The following is a 23,582-nucleotide window of genomic DNA, read 5'->3' as shown; positions in this document are numbered from 1 at the left end:
GATTAGAGACATATGGAAATGGAATCCAAAGGGATGTGTAGTTCTTATCTTTCTCTAACCTGAAAAAAATCTCATAGAGGACTGCTCTAGAACTGAAGGCCTGAGACTGACTCCTGACCCCTTTTCTCAATTCCAACCTTCTCCCTGTTTATAGAAATATTATCTATATATTTATGTGAATCTATCAGATGCTGTAGGACATATACCTTTTAATAATTTAATAACAATGTAAATATAAGTTTAAAATATTATTGTTCAGGTGATTTATATAACAATAAATCTTCTACAGTAATATTGTATAATGCTTCTGTGTGGAACCAGAAAACGAAACTATTATGTCTCTTGAAATCTAGTAGCTCAAATAACATGTTTGATTCTTGTGAAGTCTGGTCAAGATGGAAGTGTTTTGATCCTCAGGGATTAGACTACAAATAGGTTTCAGGAAAAGTTACTTAGTTTGCCAGTACATTTTACATGCAAATATTTTGTAAGCAAATGTACACATCACGTTACTTCCGGCTAAAAATTTAAGGGATAATCTATTTTTTATAACAGTGTAGATTTCTCTTACCTAGGAACTTCTGCATCTTGTTTTAAAGAGAATGAATGAGAATCAGTGCTAGTAACAACCCCAGTCATACTATAAAGAAAGAAAATAATAGTATTGTAAATACTACAATAATTTGTTACGCTGTTTATTTTCACTTTATATACCTATGTGTATATAAGTGTATGCATAACCTCTCAAAAATGTATTTTATTAGTATGGGATGAAATACCTGAAAGCCATCTGATCAGAGCTATACTGATCTCCATGGCTTCAATTACTGCATTACACTGCAACCTGAGTTGGCAAATATTGACATTCATGCTTTGTCTCCCTAGCAATCAGAAACTGACTCAAACAAAAGCACTGAAAAAGTTCTGGCTATTCAACACAAGCAGCAGGCAAAAAAGAGGTTGATTCCAGCGGACAAAGGAAGACAAAATCTAATTTAAGCAACTCCGTAAATGTCACTGTAATCTGCACTTCTAAAAATAATGCCATAATAAATTCTTTTAACAGCCTCTTATGTGCAGTTAAAACAAAAATATGTAATTTTAAAATAGCAGAGCATTCTAAATCCTTCTGAAATTAAGCCGCTTAAAAGAAAGCTAATTGAAATATACTAAAAATAAGCTGATTCGTTTTTGTCATTAAAACAAATGGAAATATCTCAAAAGAGCAAGATTCCTTATGGTAAACACAAGGAATGTTGTGTTTACAGAATATAGAGTTTCTTCCCTTGCAAACTTCCAGAGAAATCAAACTCAGCAGTTATCTATTCAAACAACCAGGTTTATGAATTGTTTCTTTAACTTTATACATGCATTTTATTATAAGCGTAAAGAGATTTTAAAACATTAAATTTTAAAAAGATCTTAGTGAAGTAAATTTCTTAAGTTGTGTAAAATGTCTTCCTTCCTCTTTCAGAAGCTAACAAGCTTATCATCACTTTTGTCCCACCTTTGGCTTCATAAACAACAACTTCTATGTTTTGTAACAAATTAATTGTCATAATTTCCTAGAGAGCTCTTCACCTGAATTTCGCCTGATGCTGCTCCTATTTCAGGTCTGGAACTGTGTATCTGAAAGCTTTTCAAGTTATTGTCTGTCCTTTTCTCAGACGTTAAATACACCTTCCCACAACCCACACTTCTTTCATTATATCATTACTAAAATAAAGACTCATCCACCCTGCACTTTGTGTATGTGAAATGCCTGTTTGAAACTAGGAGTTTGTTGCTATAAACAATAGCACGAACCCAGGAGACTTCAATGGATGCCATTATTAACAAAAATACCTTGGATTTTTAAGCAAAAGGGGAATTAAAAAAAACCCGAAACAAATAACAAAAAGTCTCTTACACATTCTGTTCAGCCTTTTCTTCCTTTGTTTCCTCCACATTCTGATCTTCTAGTGGACTATCTACATCTGAAATGGAGACCTGCTGAAACACAAAAAGATGCATCCAAACTTTAAATTTTTCTATTCCTTCTGCTTTAATAAAGTATTTTTTTTTTTAGCCTATGGCAAATGTACTCATGATTAATCATCCACTTGAAAAAATCAGACAAAAAGTAATCAAAATTACATACTTATCAGAGAACAGCTACAGATCAGAAATAAGGAGATATCTTAATGATTCACCTGGGCATCTTGCTTTTTAAGTCATTATTATGAGTTTTTAGTTTCAGATTCATATCCATATAGTACCCTGCATATATATTCTGCTAATCTCACCCCCCCCTTGAGTAAAGATGAAAATGTGGAAACAATCCTATTATACACAAACTATCTGCAAATTAAGAAGTTGAAACAAATGCAGGATTTTACACATGCCACAGATTCACTACAGTAAAATGCACTGCAGAATTGAAGACCAAAATACATTTATTGTTTCCAATCCCGTTAACAGCACTGAATCTTGAGTACTACAGGCAAGTAAACTGGTGGCATTGCAATTCACTTTTCAGCATAAAAGCCCTTACTCAATTTTGAAGACAGGATACTTATGACAAAAAACAATGCATGGAAAAAGAAGGCTTACTTACAGATCCAGACTGAGTTTTCACACAGAAGCAAAACAAACTTCTCGATCTATTTAATTTTTTAATGTAATTTTATGTATATATAATTATATCTTCCATAGGTACATATATAGGTATATACACATTTAATTTTATGAAAAATTAATCAGTTTTCAAAAGTGCTCAGAGTAGATCTCACCTTACTGCCCTATAATCATGACATTTATTATTAAGCAAGGAAAAAGATTCACCAATCCTAAACACTTTAAGCCCTCAACTTCAAAAATGCAATGATGAATTCAGGATATTTTGAAAAGAGTATTTATAACAATTTGATGCTTCCACATAAGATCCTATCAGATCAGGAGAGAGGCTGGAGCTAAGTAAGGCAGCCCAATGTGCTCACTGAGAGCAGCAGAGAGTGGCTCTTAAGAGCAGAGTCAATTCCTTTCCCAGTCAAAGGGAAAGAGTTTGAAAGGGTCAGTTGAACCTGGTGAATCAAGCAGTCAACCTTGATTGGTGCCACAGCCAAGGATTTAGCTTCTTCAGCCATGGGACTCATTGAGAAACCTGCTCTGCTGGGGGCTGAAGGGGTCCACCTATCAAAGAAGGGGAAGAGCATTATCAGCCCTAGGCTTGGCAAGAGGGAAAGAGGGCTTTTAAACTAAAGTTGGCAGGGGAGGGGCTGTTTTATGCCAAGGCCAGTAAGAGATGCCCAGAGCCTGGAGAGGAATTGCAGGTCAACAGAGTACCTGAAGAGCAGCACAAAGGAATTATAGCTACGCCCACCAGTAAGTCAGATTCATCAGGGGCCCAGTTTAAATGCCCCTATGCAGACACATACAGCATGGGGAATAAACAAATTAGAGACGTGCCCATCTGCATGGTACGATCTTACTGGCATTGTGGAGATGTGGGAGGATGGCTCCAATGACTGGAGTGTTGGAAGGAACAGATACAGGCTCTTTAGAAAGCACAGGTAGAGGAGATGAGGAAGTGGTATCACCTTCTATGTCAGTGACCAGCTTGGGTGCATGGAGCTCTGCCTGAGGATGGATGAGGATTTGATCAAGAGCTCATGGCTCAGGATTACAGGGAGGACAGGGACAGGTGACATTACAGTGGGGGTCTGCCACAGGCTGCCTGACCAGGAAGATGGAGCAGATGAGGCCCACTGCATGCAGATAGGAGCAGTCTCATGTCACAAGCCCTGGTCTTCAAGGACTTTCAACCACCCCGCTATCTGTTGGAGGAACAACACACGAGGTTTTGAAATGTTTTGATGATAATCTCCTTCTCCACATGACAGATTAGCCAACGAGGACAGGTACTATGGGGGACCTTGTTCTCAGAAACAAGGTGGGGAATGTGAAACTCAAGGGCAGCATTGGCTGCAGTGACCATTAAATAGTGGAGTTTCAGATCCTCAGGGCAGTGAGGAGGATGCACATCAAGCTCACTGCCCTGGACTTCAGGAGAGCAGACTTTGGCCTCTTCAGTGATCTGCTTAATAGAGGCATAGTGCCCTGGAGGGAAGAGGGGCTCAAAAAAGCTGGTTAATATTCAAGAATCACCTCCTGCAACCTCAGGAGTGATGCCTTCCAACAAAGAGGAAGCTGGGAGAAAACCCCAGGAGGCCTGCATGGATGAACAAGGTACTCCTGGATAAAGTCAAACTCAAAAAAGAAACCTACAGAGGGTGGAAGCCAGGACACAGTAAGGATATCTGAGAGACTGTCAAAGCAGCCAGGGATCAGTTTAGGAAAGCTCTGATAGAATTAAATCGGCCAGGATCATCAAGGGAAACAGGAGGAAGACTAGAGAAAATGTAGGCCCTCTCCATAAGGAAATAAGAGGTCTGGTTACCTGGGACATGGAGAAGGCTGAGGTACTCGATGACTTTTTTCCCTCAGTCTTCACAGGTGAGTGTTCCAGCCCCACTTCCTGAGTCACAGAAGGCAAAGGCAGGGATGGGAGAATTAAGAACCTCCTGTTGTAGAAGACCAGGAACATTTAAGGAACCAAAAGGTGCACAAATCCATGGGGCATGATGGAATTGGTCCACAGGTCCTGAGGGAACTGGCCGATGAAGTGTCTAAGCCACTAATTGGAGAAGTCATTGCAGTTCAGTAAAGTTCCCACTGACTGGAAAAGAGGAAACATAACCCCCATGTTTTTAAAGAGGAAAATAAGGAAGACCTAGTGAACTCCAGGCCAGTCAGTCTCACCTCAGTACCTGTCAAGATCATGGAGCAGACCCCCCTGGAAAATGTGCTAAGGCACATGGAAAATAAGGAGGTATTGGTAACAGTCAAAGTGGCTTCACTAAGGGCAAACTGTGCCTCACAAACTTGGTGGCCCTCTATGATGGAGTTACAGTGGTGGTGGATGAGAGAAGAGCAACAGATGTCATCTACCTGGACTTCTGCAAAGCATTTGACGCTGTCCTGCACAACATTCCTGCCTTTAAACTGAAGAGTTGTGGATTTGGGGGATGGACCACATGGTGGATAAGGAAGTGCCAGGATGGCCACACTCAGAGTTGTGGTCAATGGCTCAATGTCCAAGTGCAGACCAGTGACAAGTGGTTCCTCAGGGGTCAGTACTGGGGCCAGCACTGTTTAACATCTCTGTTGGTGACATGGACAGTGGGATCAAGGGCACCCTCTACAGGTTTGCTGGTGACACCAAGCTGTGTGGTGCGGTCAGGACACTGGAAGGAAAGGATGTCATCCAGAGGGATCGTGACAGGCTTGAGAGATGGACCTGTGCAAACCTCATGAAGTTCAAAAAGTCCTGCACATGGGTTGGGGCAATCCCAAGCACAAGTACAGGCTGGGCAGAGAATAGATTGACAGCAGGCCTGAAGAGAAGGACTTGGGGGTGATGGTTGATGAAAAGCCCAACATGAGCTTGCAATGTGTGCCTGCAGCCCAGAAAATGAATTGTATCCTAGGCTGCATCCAAAGGAGCATGGCCAGCAGGTGGAGGGAGAGGATTCTCCTGTCTACTCTGTCCTCTTGAGACTCACCTGGAGCATTGTGTTCAGCTCTGTGATCCCCAACATAAGAAGAACATGGACCTGTTGAAGCAGGTCCAGAGGAGACCTCAAAGATGCTCAGGGGGCTGGAGCACCTCTTCTATAAGGAAAGGCTGAGATTTGGGTTGTTCAGCCTGGAAAAGACAAGGCTCTGGGGAGACCTTAGACCAGTCTTTCAGTACTTAAAGGAGCTTACAGGAAAGTTGGAGACAAACCCTTGACACAGGCATATAGTGACAGGAGAGGAGGGAATTACTTCAAACTGAAAGAGGATGGGTTAGTTCAGATATTAGGAAGAAATTCTGTGAGGGAGGTGAGGCACTGCAATAGGTTACCCAGAGAAGTTGTGGATCCATGAAAAGTGTTCAAGGCCAGACTCGATGGGGCCCTGAACAATCTGGTCTAGTGAAAGGTGTCCCTGCCCATGGCAGGGCAGTTGGAATGAGATGATCTTTAAAGTCCCTTCCAATCCAAACCTTTGACGATTCTACAGTAACTTGCCTTTTCTCTAGGATGTTCTACAGGTTTGATCTTGACAGAGCTGTTGGAGCTCTTTGGAGTTTCATATGGCTCCTCAAAGAACTCTACAAAATAAACACAATTACTCTAAATCAGAAACTACATGGATTACAGTACTGTTATGTGATTTCTGACAGCAGGTCACATTAGTCCACTTTTTCCCTAGGGAGGAGTAAAGCGTTCAGAGAGGTCTCAGCAAATTCAAGATTTGTTTTACTACTAGTGATGATGCATGCACCTGAAGAGAGAGAAAAAAAAAAAGCAGGTTATTTAAATGGTATGAGTACAATAAACTTAACTTATGGATAGTCAGTTCTTACAATTTTCATGTTGTTTTGCACAGTTGCGTGAATATTTCTGGAATGAAAGTATATGAGGGAACAGAACATGCTAATACACACTGTTCTATCTCTATAGTAAAAAGTTACATAAGTGAAAAACTGATCAATAAGTCTCAATAAAGTAACTGTATAAAATTAGTTATAATGTAAACTGGATAAAATATTTTCAATAGAACAATGAAAACCTATTTTCATTTTTTGATTAAACAGAGAGACATATAACCATATTCATGCAAAACTCCTACTGTTTGATACATGAGACCATAGTAAAAGGATATACCATTAAAACAAACCTTGTCGTTCTGACACCACATCTAATTCCTGCCGAACAAATGGTTTTACTTCATTAGGATCTTCAGTCGTACATGGTACAGAATAATTTCCATGAATAATTTCCTTCTTATCAAAGTATTTTGAATTTGTAGACACTCTGGTAATTGGAATTACAAAAAGCAATTAACAACATAGGTATCTAGCTTAGTTCAAGTATGCTGTTTCTTTCAGATTGCAGGCTAGTGCATAATTGTAAAAATAAACACTGTTGTGATATAATCCATGTTTATGTAAGTTTTCTATCTGACATTCATTTAAACCAAGCTTAATAATTTTTTTTTATAGATGTGATATTTTAGCATCATTAATGGTACACTCTTTCAGGTGAGCTGTTTCCAGAAAAATGTAACCAACACACATGATCTATCAAAAATGGAAGACAAGTGCTATGGCTTCAAAATCATCTGGCTAAGGTTTACATTTATCTCCCGCATAGAAATTTCCTTCATAAAAAAACCCAAATTGTCAGACAAGACATACAAGAATGTCTCAAAATAGTAAGATTATTTTCAGAATACTAAAGATCTTTATCTATCTATCTATCTATCTATCTCTTCTAATACTGGACATGTATTTTTTTTCTTTAGTGCAACGAAATGCCACAAAGGAGTTCAGATACACCTCGCAACTCAAGGGAAATTACCTAAAGAGAGTGGAAGTTATCTGAATTCTTTGAGAAAACCATGATATCCATTTCATCAGAAATCTAGATTCTATTTCCACATCACTAAGTTTAGAAACAACCATGTACAAGTCACTTAATATGCAACAACTACATTGTTTTCTACCTAGATGTACATCTGCTGATGGAGAATATTCAATCTGCTTCATGCAGCTGTAAACAATAGGCACGAGTTTGACTTTGCACTCAAAATTAAACATGTATATGTAACACATAATAACAGCAGAACTCTTCATAGTGACAGGCTGCTTAGCAGAGAAATTATTACTAACTAGAGTTTTTAAGTAAAAAAAAAAAAAATTACCTAAAATCAGTTCTACAAAAGTCATCGTAGGCTGGCACATTCTGGACACTGGCAGGAAGATTGGCCGCTATGGAAAAGCTTTCATCCATACTACTTTCTTTCTCTGTCCTAGACTGGGCTTCCGATAGAGATACAAATACTTTCACATCTTGATTATCTGGATGCTATTAAGAGAAATAATGATAATCAAAACTCACTAAAAAAAAAAAAGATACCTGATACTATTTAAAAACCCACAGTGATTTCATATAGAATGATTATCCTTAACTCATAATTTTTTCTTTTAGAGCTGAGGAAACCTGGATTTATAGGTACCTGTGGAACCTGAGTTTTGCACCTTTTTGCATTAAGTGAAGCAACGATGCTCTGAATTATCCAAAGGAAACACAGGAAATATTTATCAGTGTCAATTGAGTGTCAATTGTCAAAGCCACTATGTGACACTAGAATCGAAACAAACATATACAATAAGGTTTGGCCTTCATCACATGTGATACAGATCTCTGAAATTATCACTGAAAACAGTATGAAAGGCAAAAAGCCACACATAATCTTGTGGTTAGATGCATGCACAAAATTTTGGCAGTACGTTGTAAATAAAACACAGGTGGCACTTGTCCGAAACACAACAAACGAACCAAAACCAAGAAAAAAATATATCTCTTGGTATGGGAGAAAAACCTTCTCACAAAAATCCCACAAACCTCTCCCCTCAAAACATGAATTCCATTATTCTATGTAGAGTTAATTAAAAAAGCTAAGTGATCCAGTTGTCCCTAAAATACAAACTAAAGCGATACTCATCAGGTTCTTCTGGCAAATCTCTTCTTTCATGTCCACACATATACTCCAACTCTATATAACAATGCTAGTCACTTTTTGCTGATCTTTAACTAGTTTAAATACTTCAGTCAAAACATATCTGCACTGTCATCAAAGACAAATGAACCGTAACTCAAGTCTTCCCAGAGAAATTTTACTCTTTGTCTTGCTTTGCCATATTCTATCTCCAGTACTAGGTTTCTTCAAAGATGATGTCTAAAACTAGACACAATGGTCAAACTTACAGGAATTTGCACAAATAATGTGCTATCTGGATAGAGGAGCTAGATTTTGAACAGCGTTTCCAAAGAGAACTTTCACCTCCAACCCAAGTATTTCTACAGACAGAATTCCAGTATTTCTGGAATGTTTCTCTCTTTTCCTAGCAACCCTTAAAGGAAAGGCTATTAATTAGTATTCCAGGTTTTACTGAAAACAGAAAAATTAGGTAAAATGTGTGATTTTCTTTACTGGTATAATTCACTCACATTTCATTGACACTTATCCCATCCTTTTTCTTACCTTATATTTTATACTCTTTGTTTGAGATCTCTCTCTGTATAACTGTTCTAACAGCCATAGAGAAGTAAGGACAGCAGCTGCTGATGTTTTCATGTGTATCATTGGAAGAATCCCTTCTAAGGAATCTTGTTTATTGGAACCACAAAGCAGTCTTTTGTCAGACCATCTGATCATCCACTCAAGCAATTTTGCAATATTGCTCAACTTGTCCAGCAATTCTATCGTTAGTTCTTCTCCTGGTACAGTATCAACTACATCAACAGTTTTGTAAATGTATTTAGAAGTTGCCTGAGTTTGCAGGGTAGACGAAATATGACTAGGAAAGGTCTGGCTTGCTAGTGCAATAGTGACTCCTTGATTAAGAGTCTGAGCTCTGTAAATCGATTTGTGTTTTAAACCAAATAATCCTTTATTAAGTCCTTTCATTATGTTATGCACAGAAGGTTCTTTTGTCTGTACAATGGACTGCACAACTGTTGGTTTTTCCAAAATATTTTGGGTTTTGTTATAGACAGATGTTTCAGGATCACAAGATGACATGGTGACAGTATAGCAAGACCCAGCTCTAAACACACTTTGACTTCTGCTTTTGCCTTGTCGACGTTTTAGTGTTGTGTGGACATCAAAAAAGAGAGAGTTCAATTCATGCTCTCGAAGAAGTCCAGAAAAACTAGTAAGAAATGGAATTCCAATGTCACTGTACTTTATCAGGTCTCTCTCAAGAACATAACTCAAAAAGAGTTCTAAAAACCTAACATATTCATCATCATCACGTTCAAATTCCCATGCACCAACGACAGGCAAATTACATTGATTATGCATGTCTCTTCTGTATACTTTGTCTTTATGTATTGTTTTCCAGTTAAGAGCTTTTATCTTGCATGTGCTATTTTTGCTACCTATTTCTCCTTTTCTCTGGTGTTCATTATTTCTGTAAGGCAATAAACATAAGAACTGTTAACACCAAAATCCATTTTAAGAAGAATTACATAAAAAAATAACTAAATGCAACATAACTTTCTTTTCTTCTTTTAGTATTAATAAAGGGCAAACTAATAAACCCAAGTAGACATTAATATAATGTTAAGGTGGCAAATTAATCAAATGCAATATCCATAATTTTCCACGGGCAGAAATTAGGCAGTAACATATAAGAATGTGGTCATAGCTGATAATAACTTGCACTTCAATAACATATTAGACACTTACTAACTGATATAACATTAGCAGTTCTCTGATTTGGTAAATTTGTGATTCTTTAAATCACTCGAAGTGGCAATTATCCTGTTTGGTGAAAAGATTACTTGATCAGCAGGATACAACTTTTTTTTTTCCTTCCCCCCGCCCCCACCTCTCAATTTAAACTGATAGCTTCCTGCTGCAACTTCTTCCTACCTTTGGAATGAAGGCATTTGAGCTCTTATTTCTTCAGTACACAAAGCATCAGAAAGTGTATCTGCTGTGTCAGCATCAGTGTATACCTGAGGATTACCAAGATCAGTAAGTGTGCTTGTGCTTAGACTAGTGCCTATTGAGAATCTGTCATAACAGTGTTCCTTATCATCTGCTGCTTCCTCTTCCGCTGGCTCCCAAATATTAATTTCTATAGGGCCTATGTTCCTTATTACACGTTTCAAGGCCTTCTTTCTCGCTTCTTCAGCAGCCTGAATAATAACAGACATAATTTCTTCATTTTCAGAACCTACTGAAAGAAAGAAAACCAATTTTTAAATTTGCAGTTTTCAATTAGTCTCTCAAACTGAGACATGAATTAGATTTAAATTGAAATAATAAATTATAGCCATTTAGAAATACAGACAGAAACTACGATAAAGTGAAGAAACACCAAAAACTTCAAAGTCATGACACTCTGTATTTGGTATAGATGTATCAGAAAGAAAACACACAATTTGTCACAAAACTCAAAGTTGTCTAACTAGAAACTACAGTAATTGTTTTACATGGCGTACGAAGGAAGGTACTGTCACAATAATACCCTGTTAATAAGTAAGGCAAAAAAGAAAGTTTGTTTAATATTTCCTGAAGAAGGATGAACATTACCTTTAACAATACTGTGCCTGAGTTGCTGTTGAAGTGTGTTATATTTATCTCTTAGTGGAACCCTTATATCTTCAGGATTAGGAAATGCTTTTACAAAAATCTCTGCCACCTGCACAAAAAACCACATCTTTTTCAGTAGCCAACATACAGGTAAGGTATCTTTTCCCACAGAACTTTCACCACTAGAAAACCTGACTAGTAGCTTTTCCAAGGAGAAGAAACATTTGTGATAGTTTTTACTGCTTTTATTCTAGCTTTAATTTCTTCTACCTTTTTCGTTGGTGGCAATTCTCCAAGCAGACTCAAAATTACATCTTGAACTAATTCTTCAACATTCATGAACCTGCAGAAAGGAAGCATTCGACAAGCCCACCCCACTGCATTCAGACAATGCTCAGCTGTGGAGGCATCATGTTCATTCTTCTTCAGATCCTAAAAAAAAAAAAAAAATCGCCAGAAACATTGATTTATATGGACAATATATTTTGGCAAAATTATTCATACATTGCAAATGGTAATGTTTCTTCCCTAGCCAATAAAAAATAAACATCTTTAACTTAACTGCCAAGTACAGAAGTTTATGATGCCAGGAGACAAATCAAAGTTGTAATCAATCATAACATACACTAAAAAAAAAAGGATGGAAAAAAAAGAGCTTTTTTTAAACCACCTTAGGAAATAATTTCATTAACACTGCTGAAGAGTCTGTTTGCAGTCATTTAGAGTAAAACTTGAGAGTTTGACTAAACTAGATGTAACAGATTAAAAATACTAAACTACCACTAAATAATTTTACTGTGATTTAAGGTGATCATAAATTCTTTCTTGGGATCAAGACAATTAAGATTATTATTCTTTTTGAAAACCACATATATTTAACACCATACTTAATGCCATTTTTGGTGTATTAAATATACATTAGCAAGGAAATACCCAAAATATCTTAACCTGATAGCAAAAAAAAACCAAACCAGGAAGTAAATATTTAAGAAGACAACAAGTGTAATAAATATTTCTCTTGTGGCAGCATCTCTTCAATTATCTCAGTTAAATACCAAGCAAAAGCCCAACAGAAATACTGTTATGAAGATGGAGTTCATACGGATAGCACTATTCTGTAGCATCACATACATGCTGCACCTTGTAGCATTGTGCTCATTTTGTCCTGTTAAGCAAACAGAAGTTCTCACAGAAATATACAGTAGACCTTTAGAATCCTTCTCATAGCTTCATGCAACTAAAATGTATTTTTACTGTATTACTAGTATAATTACCTGCATATTGCTAATCTTTTCCCTTGCAGCTTGGTACTGCCTACAGTTGTCAGACAATTTTTCACGAACATGAAACATCCAACATAATGCACATAACTCTCTGAACCAACCTACAACACAAATGAGATACGGTGAGATGTAATTTAAATACATTAAATAGAATAGCTTGGAATTTTTAGCTACAAGAAAGTAATTCACATTATCCTGAAAGTAGTTTTAGAGAAAAGAATTACTCATTCTTGATTTTTCAATATTGTTCTGCTGCTAGAACTCTTCAGTCCAACTTCATGTTCTCTCACACCTGTCAGATCTGTTCCCCCCACCCCAAATCCAGAAGAGCACATTTCAGAGTAAGAGTTTCAACAACTACCATAAAACCTGGAAAAGGAATGTCTTCCTGCACACACTGCAATATACCATTTCAAGCTAATGGGGGCTTATTTGCACCTGCGGATTTTCACTGGTTTTCTTTTTTCTAGCTCTAAGTTATTCTATGTTATTGCATACAGACCTAAAATTTTACAGGTAATATCATCAAACTCATGGGGTTCAGAAGATGTAGTTCCACATAAAACAGTGCAGAAATTGCAGTAACGAAGCAAAGTCTCTGGGAATGGACTCAGCAAAGGAAGAGATCCTTTCATTCGAATCTACAGACAGAAAAATAAAGAAATAAATAAACAATCAAAATGGAAATAAAAATCAGTTGACATTTTATAGGTATCTGCTAAATGCACAGCCTCTCAGTTATTAGCAGAATAACAGTAAATTCCCTTAAGCTTGCTTTCCATTTTCTTCAAATCACTATTCTGAAAATTCTCTTACAGAAATATGTTTAGTATGAGCTATGGGACAAAAAATGCTTTTGTTTGAATAGTACTGATGATTGCCATGAAACACAGGACTAACCAAGTATAAGAACAACAAAGATCACAATCAAGGAACCAGATTAATCCAATACAGTCCACGTTGCTGTTGCCAAGGCAGACTAGTTTTCCCTCCAGATTCAGCTGGGACATCTGATCACCTTCCTGTGCCAGCATTAAGCATGTGACCATGCAATGAGCAAAGAGAAGGAATTATTTGTCAGTCAGACCATTTCTGATCTGGATTACTGCATTAATGCTGGTGCAGGAGGTTGAGTCACACACATTCCCTTCTGTGGGTAAGTCAACCTTCTTTAAGCAGCTGTGTAAAAATTACCTAAGAAAAACCTGACTTTACACAAAAAACTTTAATCAATATATTCCGATCTTGCTTCTGCACAAAGAAATTGCACAATAGTAGAATGATATCCTATAAATTCTGTGCAATAAGGTGACCCCTTTACCTGAAGTGAGCATTACCTTCTCTGCTACATATTCAGCCCTAAGTGAACTGGAACATGCTTCCAGCTAATAGCTATAACTCCCAATTAAAGTTTGCTTGCTCTTTTCAAATGGAGAAGAAAAGAATTTTACCAAGTAGGGTATAGAAAGACACACAGAAGGAAACACTTTATGAATTAGATACCCGATATCTTTAAGTTCTGATTTCCTAAAAAAAAAAAAGAACATGGAGTGTAAAACTAGATGACACGTAAAAAAAATGACATCAAAGCCCAGGTGAGACTGAATGCTTCTGCAATACAACTGCAAGCTTGTCAGTAATATTTACAATGAAATATGAATGTTATTAAAAAGCTATTAAATATGAAGTTATTTAAAAAACCAGTTAAATTCTTACCTTCTGCATAACTTTTCTTGCCCGCTTCAGCTGTGTAATATACCACTGTGCTGCAGGGCAAGAACAATGAGCAGCCCGGAAGAGCAAGATAATTCGCTGAAGAACTCCTGACACTTTCTGACGAATTTCTCTCTCCATTTTTAAAAGAATGTCATTGCCATCTTCCTGGATAATGAAAAAACAAACCACAAAATTAGAAAGGACATATACCTAAATGCTGTTTTGGTCCCTAAAAGTATTTTCCTTCTTCTTTACAGCATAGATCCTTCATGGAAAAAACACAGAGGCACACCTACTTTCTTATCACTATGGTGTTAGTCAAGTAAATGAATGGACATGGGAAAAAAACAGAAAAATGAGCTGAAAGGAACCAGAACAAAGATCATGATCACTTCATAAATACATTCAAACAAAGACTCAAGAAACTTCTATCACACATGCTTACTTCACTGAGGGAAGCTGGCTGAGGACAGTATAACGGTGGCGCTGGAAGATAGAGCCCAGCTGGAACCAAACCATACAATTTTCTGCTGACATCCTTGGCAGAATCCATCAACTGCTGAAATGTCTCTGAGAGAATATCAGCATCTGCCATAACAGCTGCTTTCAGTAGTTCTTGTATTGAACTATAAAGAACATCTGCATCTTCCTCTTCAATGGGATCTATAAAATATTAAGCAGAGAAAACAAAAAATTAATTGACGGAATATATGGGCCTTCATTTTGACATGAGGCTATGTTCTCAGAATTTGCATTAATCTATTACAATCATAGATCTCACCTACTTGCTTTATGATAAGATCTCTCACAGTTGAAAATAGTATTCAATTCTTAATTTTAAATTTTCCCTATTAACGGGGAACCTATTGCTTCTCTAGATAGAGAACATTTCAGCCAGGCATTTGGTTGGAATAAAAGTCTAGCAAATCATTCTTACCAAGCAGGGATAAACTATGTACACTATTAATAATGACTAAAACAACTCCTTTATCAGTAAGCACAAAGATCAAGGATCTCTTTTGTTGGATCTCTTCTACATATTAGTACATCTTTACGTCACCTCCTAGAGGTAGCAGGACATTTAACAAACATCATTAACTGGTTCATGAAATTCACAGAGAATGATACTGCTCTACTTGCATTTCTATTCCTCCTGCTAGTCTTGAAGTAAATGCTGTCAAATCTTTCCAACTCCTTATCACACAGCACGTATTTGTTACATACAGCACATATTTGTGTATGTGTCTATTTGAAACAAAATCCCTGGAAATGAGTACAAAAGAAGAATGTACATAGTGTTAGAAAAAGATTAATTAACATCCACCTGCTGACAGGAACTTGAAATGTGGTTTTAAAACACACAAAAAAAGAGTAAGAAATGGAGATCTTGCCAGTAAACTTTCTGTAAAATGTACATAAGGACAGGTTGATTTGACTAATTTTGTGAATTTCAGCAGTAAAATATTAAATTAGGTTATATGATAAAAATCTCATCTACACACATACAAAGGAGCACAGAGATTGAATAGTACCCTAGACCCATCTACTCAGAGTAGAAAAATCAGCCCAAAGCCTTATCTCCACATGCCCAGAGATGCACAGCAACAAATTATGTACTCAGACAAATGGACACCTGTCCAGGCTTTTCCCAGGAGAGCCACCAGCCCCAGGCTCCAGTTATGAAACCCATCAAGATGAGCCAATGGGAGAGGCTCCCTTCAGTACCTCTTGGCTTGAGAGAGGTTACTATCAAGAAGGATAGGACATACTACAGAATGCAGAGGAAGAGCTTTTTGGGATCGCACAAGGTTCATGACGGGATGTGTGTTTGTGTATGTGCCTACTGGGAACCCACTCTCAGCCTTGCTAGCTGCTGGACCTGGGGACATGGAGGTGCCAGGCTGTGAGACACTACCCCTATCCCCTTTGACAGAAAGGAAAACCAAAACTATACACCTTCACATAGCTAATTTTAAGTGTGATGATACCTTACATACTGTTCGTACATTTGCTTTTTTAGCTTTTTCTAATGAAGCTTCAGTTTTCTTCCAAACAAGTTAATACCACATATAGTCCAATCAGGGTTAGGATAGCATAGACTCCATTCCTGGATTGATCAAAGCCAAAACCCAAACCCCTATGATACTAAAGTGGTCAAATATACTGTAACAGTAATAGGCACATTGGAGAAGATGAAGCAATTGTTTCTTTCTAAGGAAGAGTATAACACAGTAAGCAAATAACATGAAAAATAACCACAATCATTTTTAATTTTAAGTACCTGTAAACTTCTTGTATTTAATGTGTCCTGATGTTTCAGAAGTTATTGGTTGCCCTAAAAAAGACTGTAACTTCTCCTGAAAAGTCTGCATTGGTGATAGGTCTAAAGGCAGGTGATGTTCTGTGTTTTTCAGTCTGAAAGTATAAGAAGAAACTGCTCATGAATAACAAAGTAATAGCCATACATAATGCAATGAAGGTCTCTTAAATGAATATTTCAGCCAAAATGACTAATCATAACATATGAAGTCCTACACCTACTAGGAGTCTGGGAATGCGAATTTTTGAGGAAAGGATGTCCATGTCACAAAGAACTTCATGCAGATAACTCATAACAAAATATAACACACTAATTCCAAACTTAAATTTACCTTGAAAATCCATCAGAGTTCTGACAATACAGCTGGTAGGCCAGACCAATTGAAACAGACAGTTTCCAGTCCCCAAGTGTACGTGCTAACCACACAGCTTCTGGGATGAGTCCACCAATGAAGAACAAATCAAGAGCATATTCAGCTGTCCACACAGATGAAAGGTTCTGTTCCCTGACAGCTCTGGCAACCAAACAGTGTTGCAGTGGAATAACACGATGAGGTAAGTCTGTAAAACAAAAAACACGTTTTAAAGTTTATATGAAACTGCGTGCTATCATATGAATAATCTAGAATTCATTTGTTCACGTTGCTTTTGGATTGATTTCAGTGTACAGTTGCTCTTTACTTTTAGAGCCTCACTATGGAGTTTATCTGCAGCAGGCAGATGCAGTTTATGATACGATATAATAATGAGTTCAGAATAGCCTATTTTTCTGCTTAATAATGTGGGATATGCAAGTGAGTGCCAAACTTGTGAGTTTTTCTTACTTTAAAGACTTAATTGTACTGTTAGACCATTTGCAAATATGCTACATATGCATAGGATATCCCAGAGAGTACACCCAAGATAAATGGAAATTCTGAGAGTTTTCCTAGTGTATCCATGTTGTTTGTACTCACTGCATTGCTTTACTGCAGAAGACAGAACGCTAAAATGCATTTTAGAGAAAGAATGTTGCATAACACTCTGTGGTTCTTTGATTTTAGGAGAGTATATAGAGACAAGTTTCATACAAATTTAGTATTTCCTTTTTTCTGTAGATTTAGAATTGTTTTTCAAGGTTTTACATACTGGTTCGCCTGGAGAGGTGCTGATCAACATGAATTCTAAGGAGCTATTTGCTTCTCTCACAGTTTCTGTTTACTGCTCAGACAATGGCATTATTTAGAGAAATATTCACACTAATCCAGCTTGTGCTACATAATTTTACCAAGACTGCCTCAACACATACATGGATATTTGTCTAATGGAAGTATTAAAATCAAGGTCTTATTTTGTAGTTTTCATCTGGAAAGCTGCCCAATTAAAACATCTAAAAGATCACGAAGAAAGAAATATATACCACTGTCAGAGACTGAAACAGTTAATGATTTATGCATTCTAAGAGACTTCTGCAGGCTTCTGACTTTCTGATGGGCAACTGGGCCCATCCCCCCCCCCTCCTCCAGTGCAGAAGATGTCAAGCCCCGAAAAGGCGGGAAGAGCCGAGTTTACCACGCCCCTCCACATGAACTCCGCGCCAAAAAGGGGGACACCAACCTATGGAAACAACTCCCCGCCCTGGGGGAGGTGCTAAGGATATGGATTTTGACTGGTGACTTTGGGGCTCTGGCGGGGTTTTTGCTTCTTCCTTCTCCCCCCACCACCTGCGGATCAAGACGTCGCTGGATCCAGTGGGCGGTGATTATCTCATCTTCTTTTTTCTTGCTCTCCCTTACTCTTACCCTGTCTTTCTCTCCCCTATGCATTTTTCCTCCTCCCCAGAAAGGTTATGACAACACCCAAAATGTTAAACAAAACTGTTAAAATAAATCTTGTCAATATATGTTTTCAAACACCGATTATTTAGTGTCGTTTCGCTTTAATCCACCCCAAAGGAATTATTGATAAAACCTGGGTTACCCCCTCCGCCCCTTTTCCTGGGGCGGGTCGTAACAACCACTGCATAGTTTCTGTAGTACAGAAACATTAAAAATAGTCAATGTATTCAAATATACTACAGAAAACATAATCAATCAAAATAAGTTAATACTGTTAAAAAGTTTCTGGTGTTATAATATTGACCTACCGGTAAAGTACTTAAAATACCTCCAAATGAATCTACATTCCCATGGAAAAAATTAATACTGAATCCACAAGTTTCCTAACAAGGGAAATCTTTAAATAGAATCTCTTGCAGAAAACACATAAACCACATATTATGATAAATATTACTTCTCATAAAAATGCTGAAAAGCAGGACTTAAACTAACAAGTACTACTTGAGTTCAACAACAAACTGATTTGGCATTTCCACTTGTTTAGACAATACAGTGTCTGAAGCCTCTTGGATTCCAAGAGCTTGACTGTTAGATAAGCAAAAAACACTCATTTCTGGCTTTTCAGTTTGGGTCACAGCATATCAGATCCAATTCAACTATTTGTTAAGCCCTCCTTTTTTCTCTCTTTTGGGAGGATCAAAGTCACTCAGAGCCAGATCTTCAGGCATAATTGTGACTAAGGATGATAAAAAGGCTGACACACTTAATTGCCTTCCCTGCATGAGTCTTTAACAGCAAGACCAGTCGTTCCCGAGGTTCTGATTCCCCTTAGGTGGAATACAGGAACAGAGAGCAGAATGAAGCCTCCACAATCCAAGTGAAAATGGTCAGTGACCTACCACACTGCTTAAGAGACAGACAGATCTATGGAGCTGGATGGAATCCACCCAAGGGTACTGAGGGAGCTGGAGGAAGTGCTCACTGAGCCAGTCTTGTACTCCATGGAAAAGCTAACTTGATGATCAAGTTAAAGAATAAACAGACAGCATGGATATACATGTAAAAAACTATCAAGATTTAGGCAAATCAAACTGCTTTTAGAGAAAATACCTTGTTTGATGTGAAGTGGATGCAGGATGTCAACACTGTGGGGGGGAAAGATATAGAGCAGTTGATTTGTGAAATAAGCAGCCATGAATCGTGCCATGGACCTAATCACAGCCATGGCAGTCTCAGTATGAATGCTGGTTACCATCCATAGTTCATGCTGAAAATACTTGGTATCTAAAAAAACCACATAAAATTAAAACATTATGAGGAAAATGATTTTATATTTGAATGCTAAAATTGTTTAATTACATTATAAAACATTTCTTTAAAGCAAGCAAACTTATTTCATTTCTTGATAAGCTTTCAGAACTTACACTAATTACACCTTATATTAATACCAGAAGAGTTTTATAACAGATTTTTAATGCCTGGAGATGAACCTCTAGTATTTAGAGTAGCGCTGGGTCAAAACCCCACTTGTTTAAATTTGGAAATTTAGATTTCACTTAGATTCAGACTTAATAGAAACAAAATGTACAATCATCTGCAAAAACACCTCACTGTTAATTTAGTATTGATGACCAAAATAAAATCCACTATTTTATCATGGTGTATCATAAAAAATACTAAATGAATACAAAACAAAATCACCTAATTTCCCCCTTATTCCTGTTATCCAAAGTCTTTCCTTGAGGAGATTTGAGTCTAAAATATTGCTTTTATTATTAATTATACAATGGAAGTTGTCTAAGCACATATTCCAACAAGTACTGCTGAAAGATCATCTGAGAATCAGAAAAAGATCTTGGAAGTTAATGAAAACAGACTTCAGTCCAGCGTAAAGAGAAAAGTATGTTGTCAAGTGTGTGTGTGATGGCATAGAAATTAGACACTAGGTTATTCAAACAGTGTCAACATACCTTATCAGCCTTTTAAGTAATATAAACATACCAGAAAATTTTTCCATCTGACTTGTTGAAAGCTGTGATCGCCTTAGAATCTCTCCTACTAAATGATCACAGAGTCCCTGAGCTTCACACAAGTTATACTGATACAGGTGGCAAAATAATATTGAAAGATAATATCTAGTCTGAAGAAAACATGTTCTTTTTCCTCCTGTATTAAAAGATAAAAAAATAGGGCAGAAGTCCAGTTGGAAAAGAAACAATAAACACAAAATCAGACGCAGTGAGTGAAAATACTAGCTCTTCCCTCTCCAGAAACATATCTACATAAACTTACACTTGGAGAAGTAGAAATTAGGAGTAGCTATTTTAGGATATGATCTTTCTGCAACCTCTGAGTAACTAGTAAGTTAATGCTCATCCACAACATTTTTACTTCTAGAGATACAGTAGTTTTCAAAATAATACTGTGCATAACTGTTAAGACACAGACAAAGACAAGAGAGCTTAAGGGAGTTTAGCCTTCAAAGAAGGAATGCCTAAATCACAATGAAATTGCTTAGACATCCACCAAGCTTTCAATATTCTGAATATTTTTCTCCATGAGCTATTCCTCATCATAATGACCAACAAAAAATTTTCTCCTGATGCCTGGAAAGAAACACTAGTATATCCACTTTAAATCAACTCCTAAAATAATTCCTGCCACAGGTTTTATTTTGTCACTTCCCAAACACTAAGTCTTTTCATTTTACAGCTACTAAACAAACTGATTTTTGTTCATCTGCTTTTCATGGTCTCTTTCTTACTCACAAATATATCTAGAGCTTTTCTGTACCAAGTACATCGTAAACACAAGACAGCTTTGATACTAAAATAGAAATGCACAGAATTTTCTCAGAGATCAACCAGACTTAAGTTTTGACGGGTCACTATTCAAATCCCAGCTTAATTTCAAATGTGCGTTCTTTTTGTTTCTCACCCTTTTTTTTTTTAAAGGGTAAATGGAGTCACAAGTAACTATGTAAAGCGATTATACAATTTACCCCCAAGAAAGATTTTATCCCCTACCTTTTGCCTTGGTTTCACAAAGAGACCTTTTCCAAGTGTCAACAGATTCTCTGTAGGAGCCTAAGAGGAATTGCTCCTCACCTATAAAAGTCACATATGTAACAAATTAAAAGCTCTACATGGTTACTTTTACATATGCAAACACACATGCACTTCAGTATTAGAGATTTATGAAAAGCAGAGTAAAATATGTGAGACTCTAGCAAATTACTATTCTCACAGTTAAATCTAAGTTTTGAGCATATGAGCAAAGATTACTTTGAATACCCCTTCCCAGGACAGGTGATATATTAGCTCCTCTCCAGGAGGAGCTAATGTATCATATTGGAGCAACATTGGAAGAGAATCTAGGAGTGTCATTTAAGGGAGAGAGATCAGGAATATGGAGATGAAACAGTATTGTGGTGGGAGACATAAATGGGAAGCTGGGCTTGGCAATGTAGAAGTGAAAAGGAAGATAGAACATAGGACAGTAATGTGTAAGACATTAGGCTACAGCTATAGACTGCAAAATAAATATGATAGATTAAGTCTATTACCTTAGGTTACACTAATTTAGATGCTTAGTTGAGGCTGACTACATTTGTATACACAACATATTCGTACCCACAATGATCACACGGAATAAAAATAAAAATCTGGTAAGAAACACAGTGTGATGCCCATTCACTTCAGAAGAAACAACACAATTCAAAGGAGATCAGAATTCAAATCTTACATTCAGGTTCTTTAGGACATGGCTCAAAGCAAACTGAAGTCAATGCATTCTTTTTATTTTGCTCAACAAGCTCTAAAGATTATCTACAATCTTCAGCTGTACCAGGACATTAAGTATTAAAGACAGAATTCTGACAAGAATTCTAAGAAAAGTCCCACTATTAACTTTTTTTAAATCTGGTAGTCAGTTATTGATTGTCATTAAGTTGGACCTAATTTTCCTGGTATTTAGTTGACTATGTAACTACCTAACATTTGTACTAACCAGATACAGAATTAATCTTCAGATGTTGTTCTAATGTCACTTTTGAAGACTGGAGGGTTGCTTGTATATGACTTATAAGCAATGAGACAACAGAAGCTTCTTCTACATTCTTGTTCACTTTTCTCTTCAGCTGCACCTGATACCAAACTGCTTTCTTATATAATAACCGCCATAGTACAATCAACCTGTAGTTCAAGAAGTACAATATTAGGAAATTAAGCAAGAATTAAAAAAGTTACTTCCATCTATTTCTAACTACCTTGTATTTTACATTGTGTACCTGAAAACTACATTATATCAACTACTTTCTTGACTACAATGAGGAGAAAAAACCATTCATTCTTCTGAATTTGCCTAAACTTAGTAATCTGCTTTAAGCACTCAAACACCCCCAAACTTAATCCCCTTGCTAGCTAAACACTGGGGAAATGAAATAATCTCAGAGAAAACTCAAAACAGGCATCAGTATCTTGCTTAGAATGACTGATTAAAAATACAATTAAAGTATACACAGAAAAGCAAAGACAGGAAAACAAGACTACAGAGCATGCTTTTAGGGCTGGCAAGTCCCTGTTGTCCAGCACAGTCCTATCAGATATACCAGCTCAGATATGTAATAAGCTTGATGATACAAGCAAATATACATTGTTAGGGACTTGAAAAAGAACTGCAACACCTCTGCATCTTCTTCCTAAGTACTACTGTTTCCATAATTAACACATACAGAGTCAGTCATAGGCACAGTGGTCAGTTCCTCCATAACGATTAATCAAAAACATGGATTATCCTCTCAGAGACAACTGAAATTTGTCAACTGGATTTGCAATTAACACATTATATTTTAAGATTATTGAGGCAACATGTTTTACTGTAGTAGGATTAAATTTATGAGTTAAAACACTTCTTTGGTTCTAAGTCTCTGGAAAGGAAAATCCTGCTTGTATGAATAACACACTTGGATCCATCTGAGTTCTGCAGTACAGAAATACTCCAGTGACAATAATACATTTTCCCAATAGTTGGATAGCACACTTCAGTTTAAGTGTCTTCCAAGTTTATGTGTATATCTTCAAAGAAAAAGTAACTCTCATATTTTAGTAAGTTTCCACAGACTGGGCTTTTTCCTATTGCTCTGAGGAACCACATCCATAATCAATACAAACTTTGCTGACTAAATTGACATTGTTGATATATCACATATGAGCAGGCTCTTGCTCCATAGAATTTGCAAATGGGAAGGAGT

The 23,582-nt window shown here is 37.0% G+C and overlaps 1 protein-coding gene across 4 annotated transcripts in view; it reads right to left on the bottom strand.

Annotated features, from left to right (window-relative positions):
* The window catches only part of CPLANE1 (ciliogenesis and planar polarity effector 1), a 56,671-nt gene that overhangs the window by 21,668 nt on the left and 11,421 nt on the right, over positions 1–23,582 (bottom strand). For 2 of the 4 annotated variants that reach the window (XM_027634680.1, XM_027634683.1), the window contains 19 exons: positions 22,340–22,524; positions 21,358–21,438; positions 20,333–20,497; positions 19,442–19,615; positions 16,847–17,075; positions 16,477–16,610; positions 14,641–14,858; positions 14,196–14,360; positions 12,982–13,120; positions 12,471–12,580; positions 11,467–11,628; positions 11,197–11,305; positions 10,531–10,840; positions 9,136–10,066; positions 7,792–7,955; positions 6,766–6,902; positions 6,114–6,196; positions 1,910–1,992; positions 572–640 (listed from right to left, as the gene is read on the bottom strand). In XM_027634680.1, the coding sequence (XP_027490481.1) occupies positions 572–640; positions 1,910–1,992; positions 6,114–6,196; positions 6,766–6,902; positions 7,792–7,955; positions 9,136–10,066; positions 10,531–10,840; positions 11,197–11,305; positions 11,467–11,628; positions 12,471–12,580; positions 12,982–13,120; positions 14,196–14,360; positions 14,641–14,858; positions 16,477–16,610; positions 16,847–17,075; positions 19,442–19,615; positions 20,333–20,497; positions 21,358–21,438; positions 22,340–22,524 (3,648 nt within the window). The remainder of the gene's footprint in view (positions 1–571; positions 641–1,909; positions 1,993–6,113; positions 6,197–6,765; positions 6,903–7,791; positions 7,956–9,135; positions 10,067–10,530; positions 10,841–11,196; positions 11,306–11,466; positions 11,629–12,470; positions 12,581–12,981; positions 13,121–14,195; positions 14,361–14,640; positions 14,859–16,476; positions 16,611–16,846; positions 17,076–19,441; positions 19,616–20,332; positions 20,498–21,357; positions 21,439–22,339; positions 22,525–23,582) is intronic. The other 2 variants (XM_027634682.1, XM_027634684.1) reach the window with 2 other exon arrangements.

The sequence above is a fragment of the Corapipo altera genome, unplaced genomic scaffold, assembly GCF_003945725.1.
Source record: "Corapipo altera isolate COAL_440 unplaced genomic scaffold, ASM394572v1 61411, whole genome shotgun sequence".
Lineage (NCBI taxonomy): Eukaryota > Metazoa > Chordata > Aves > Passeriformes > Pipridae > Corapipo > Corapipo altera.
Note: the sequence above shows the minus strand (reverse complement) of the source record. Positions and strands in the feature narration are given on the sequence as shown.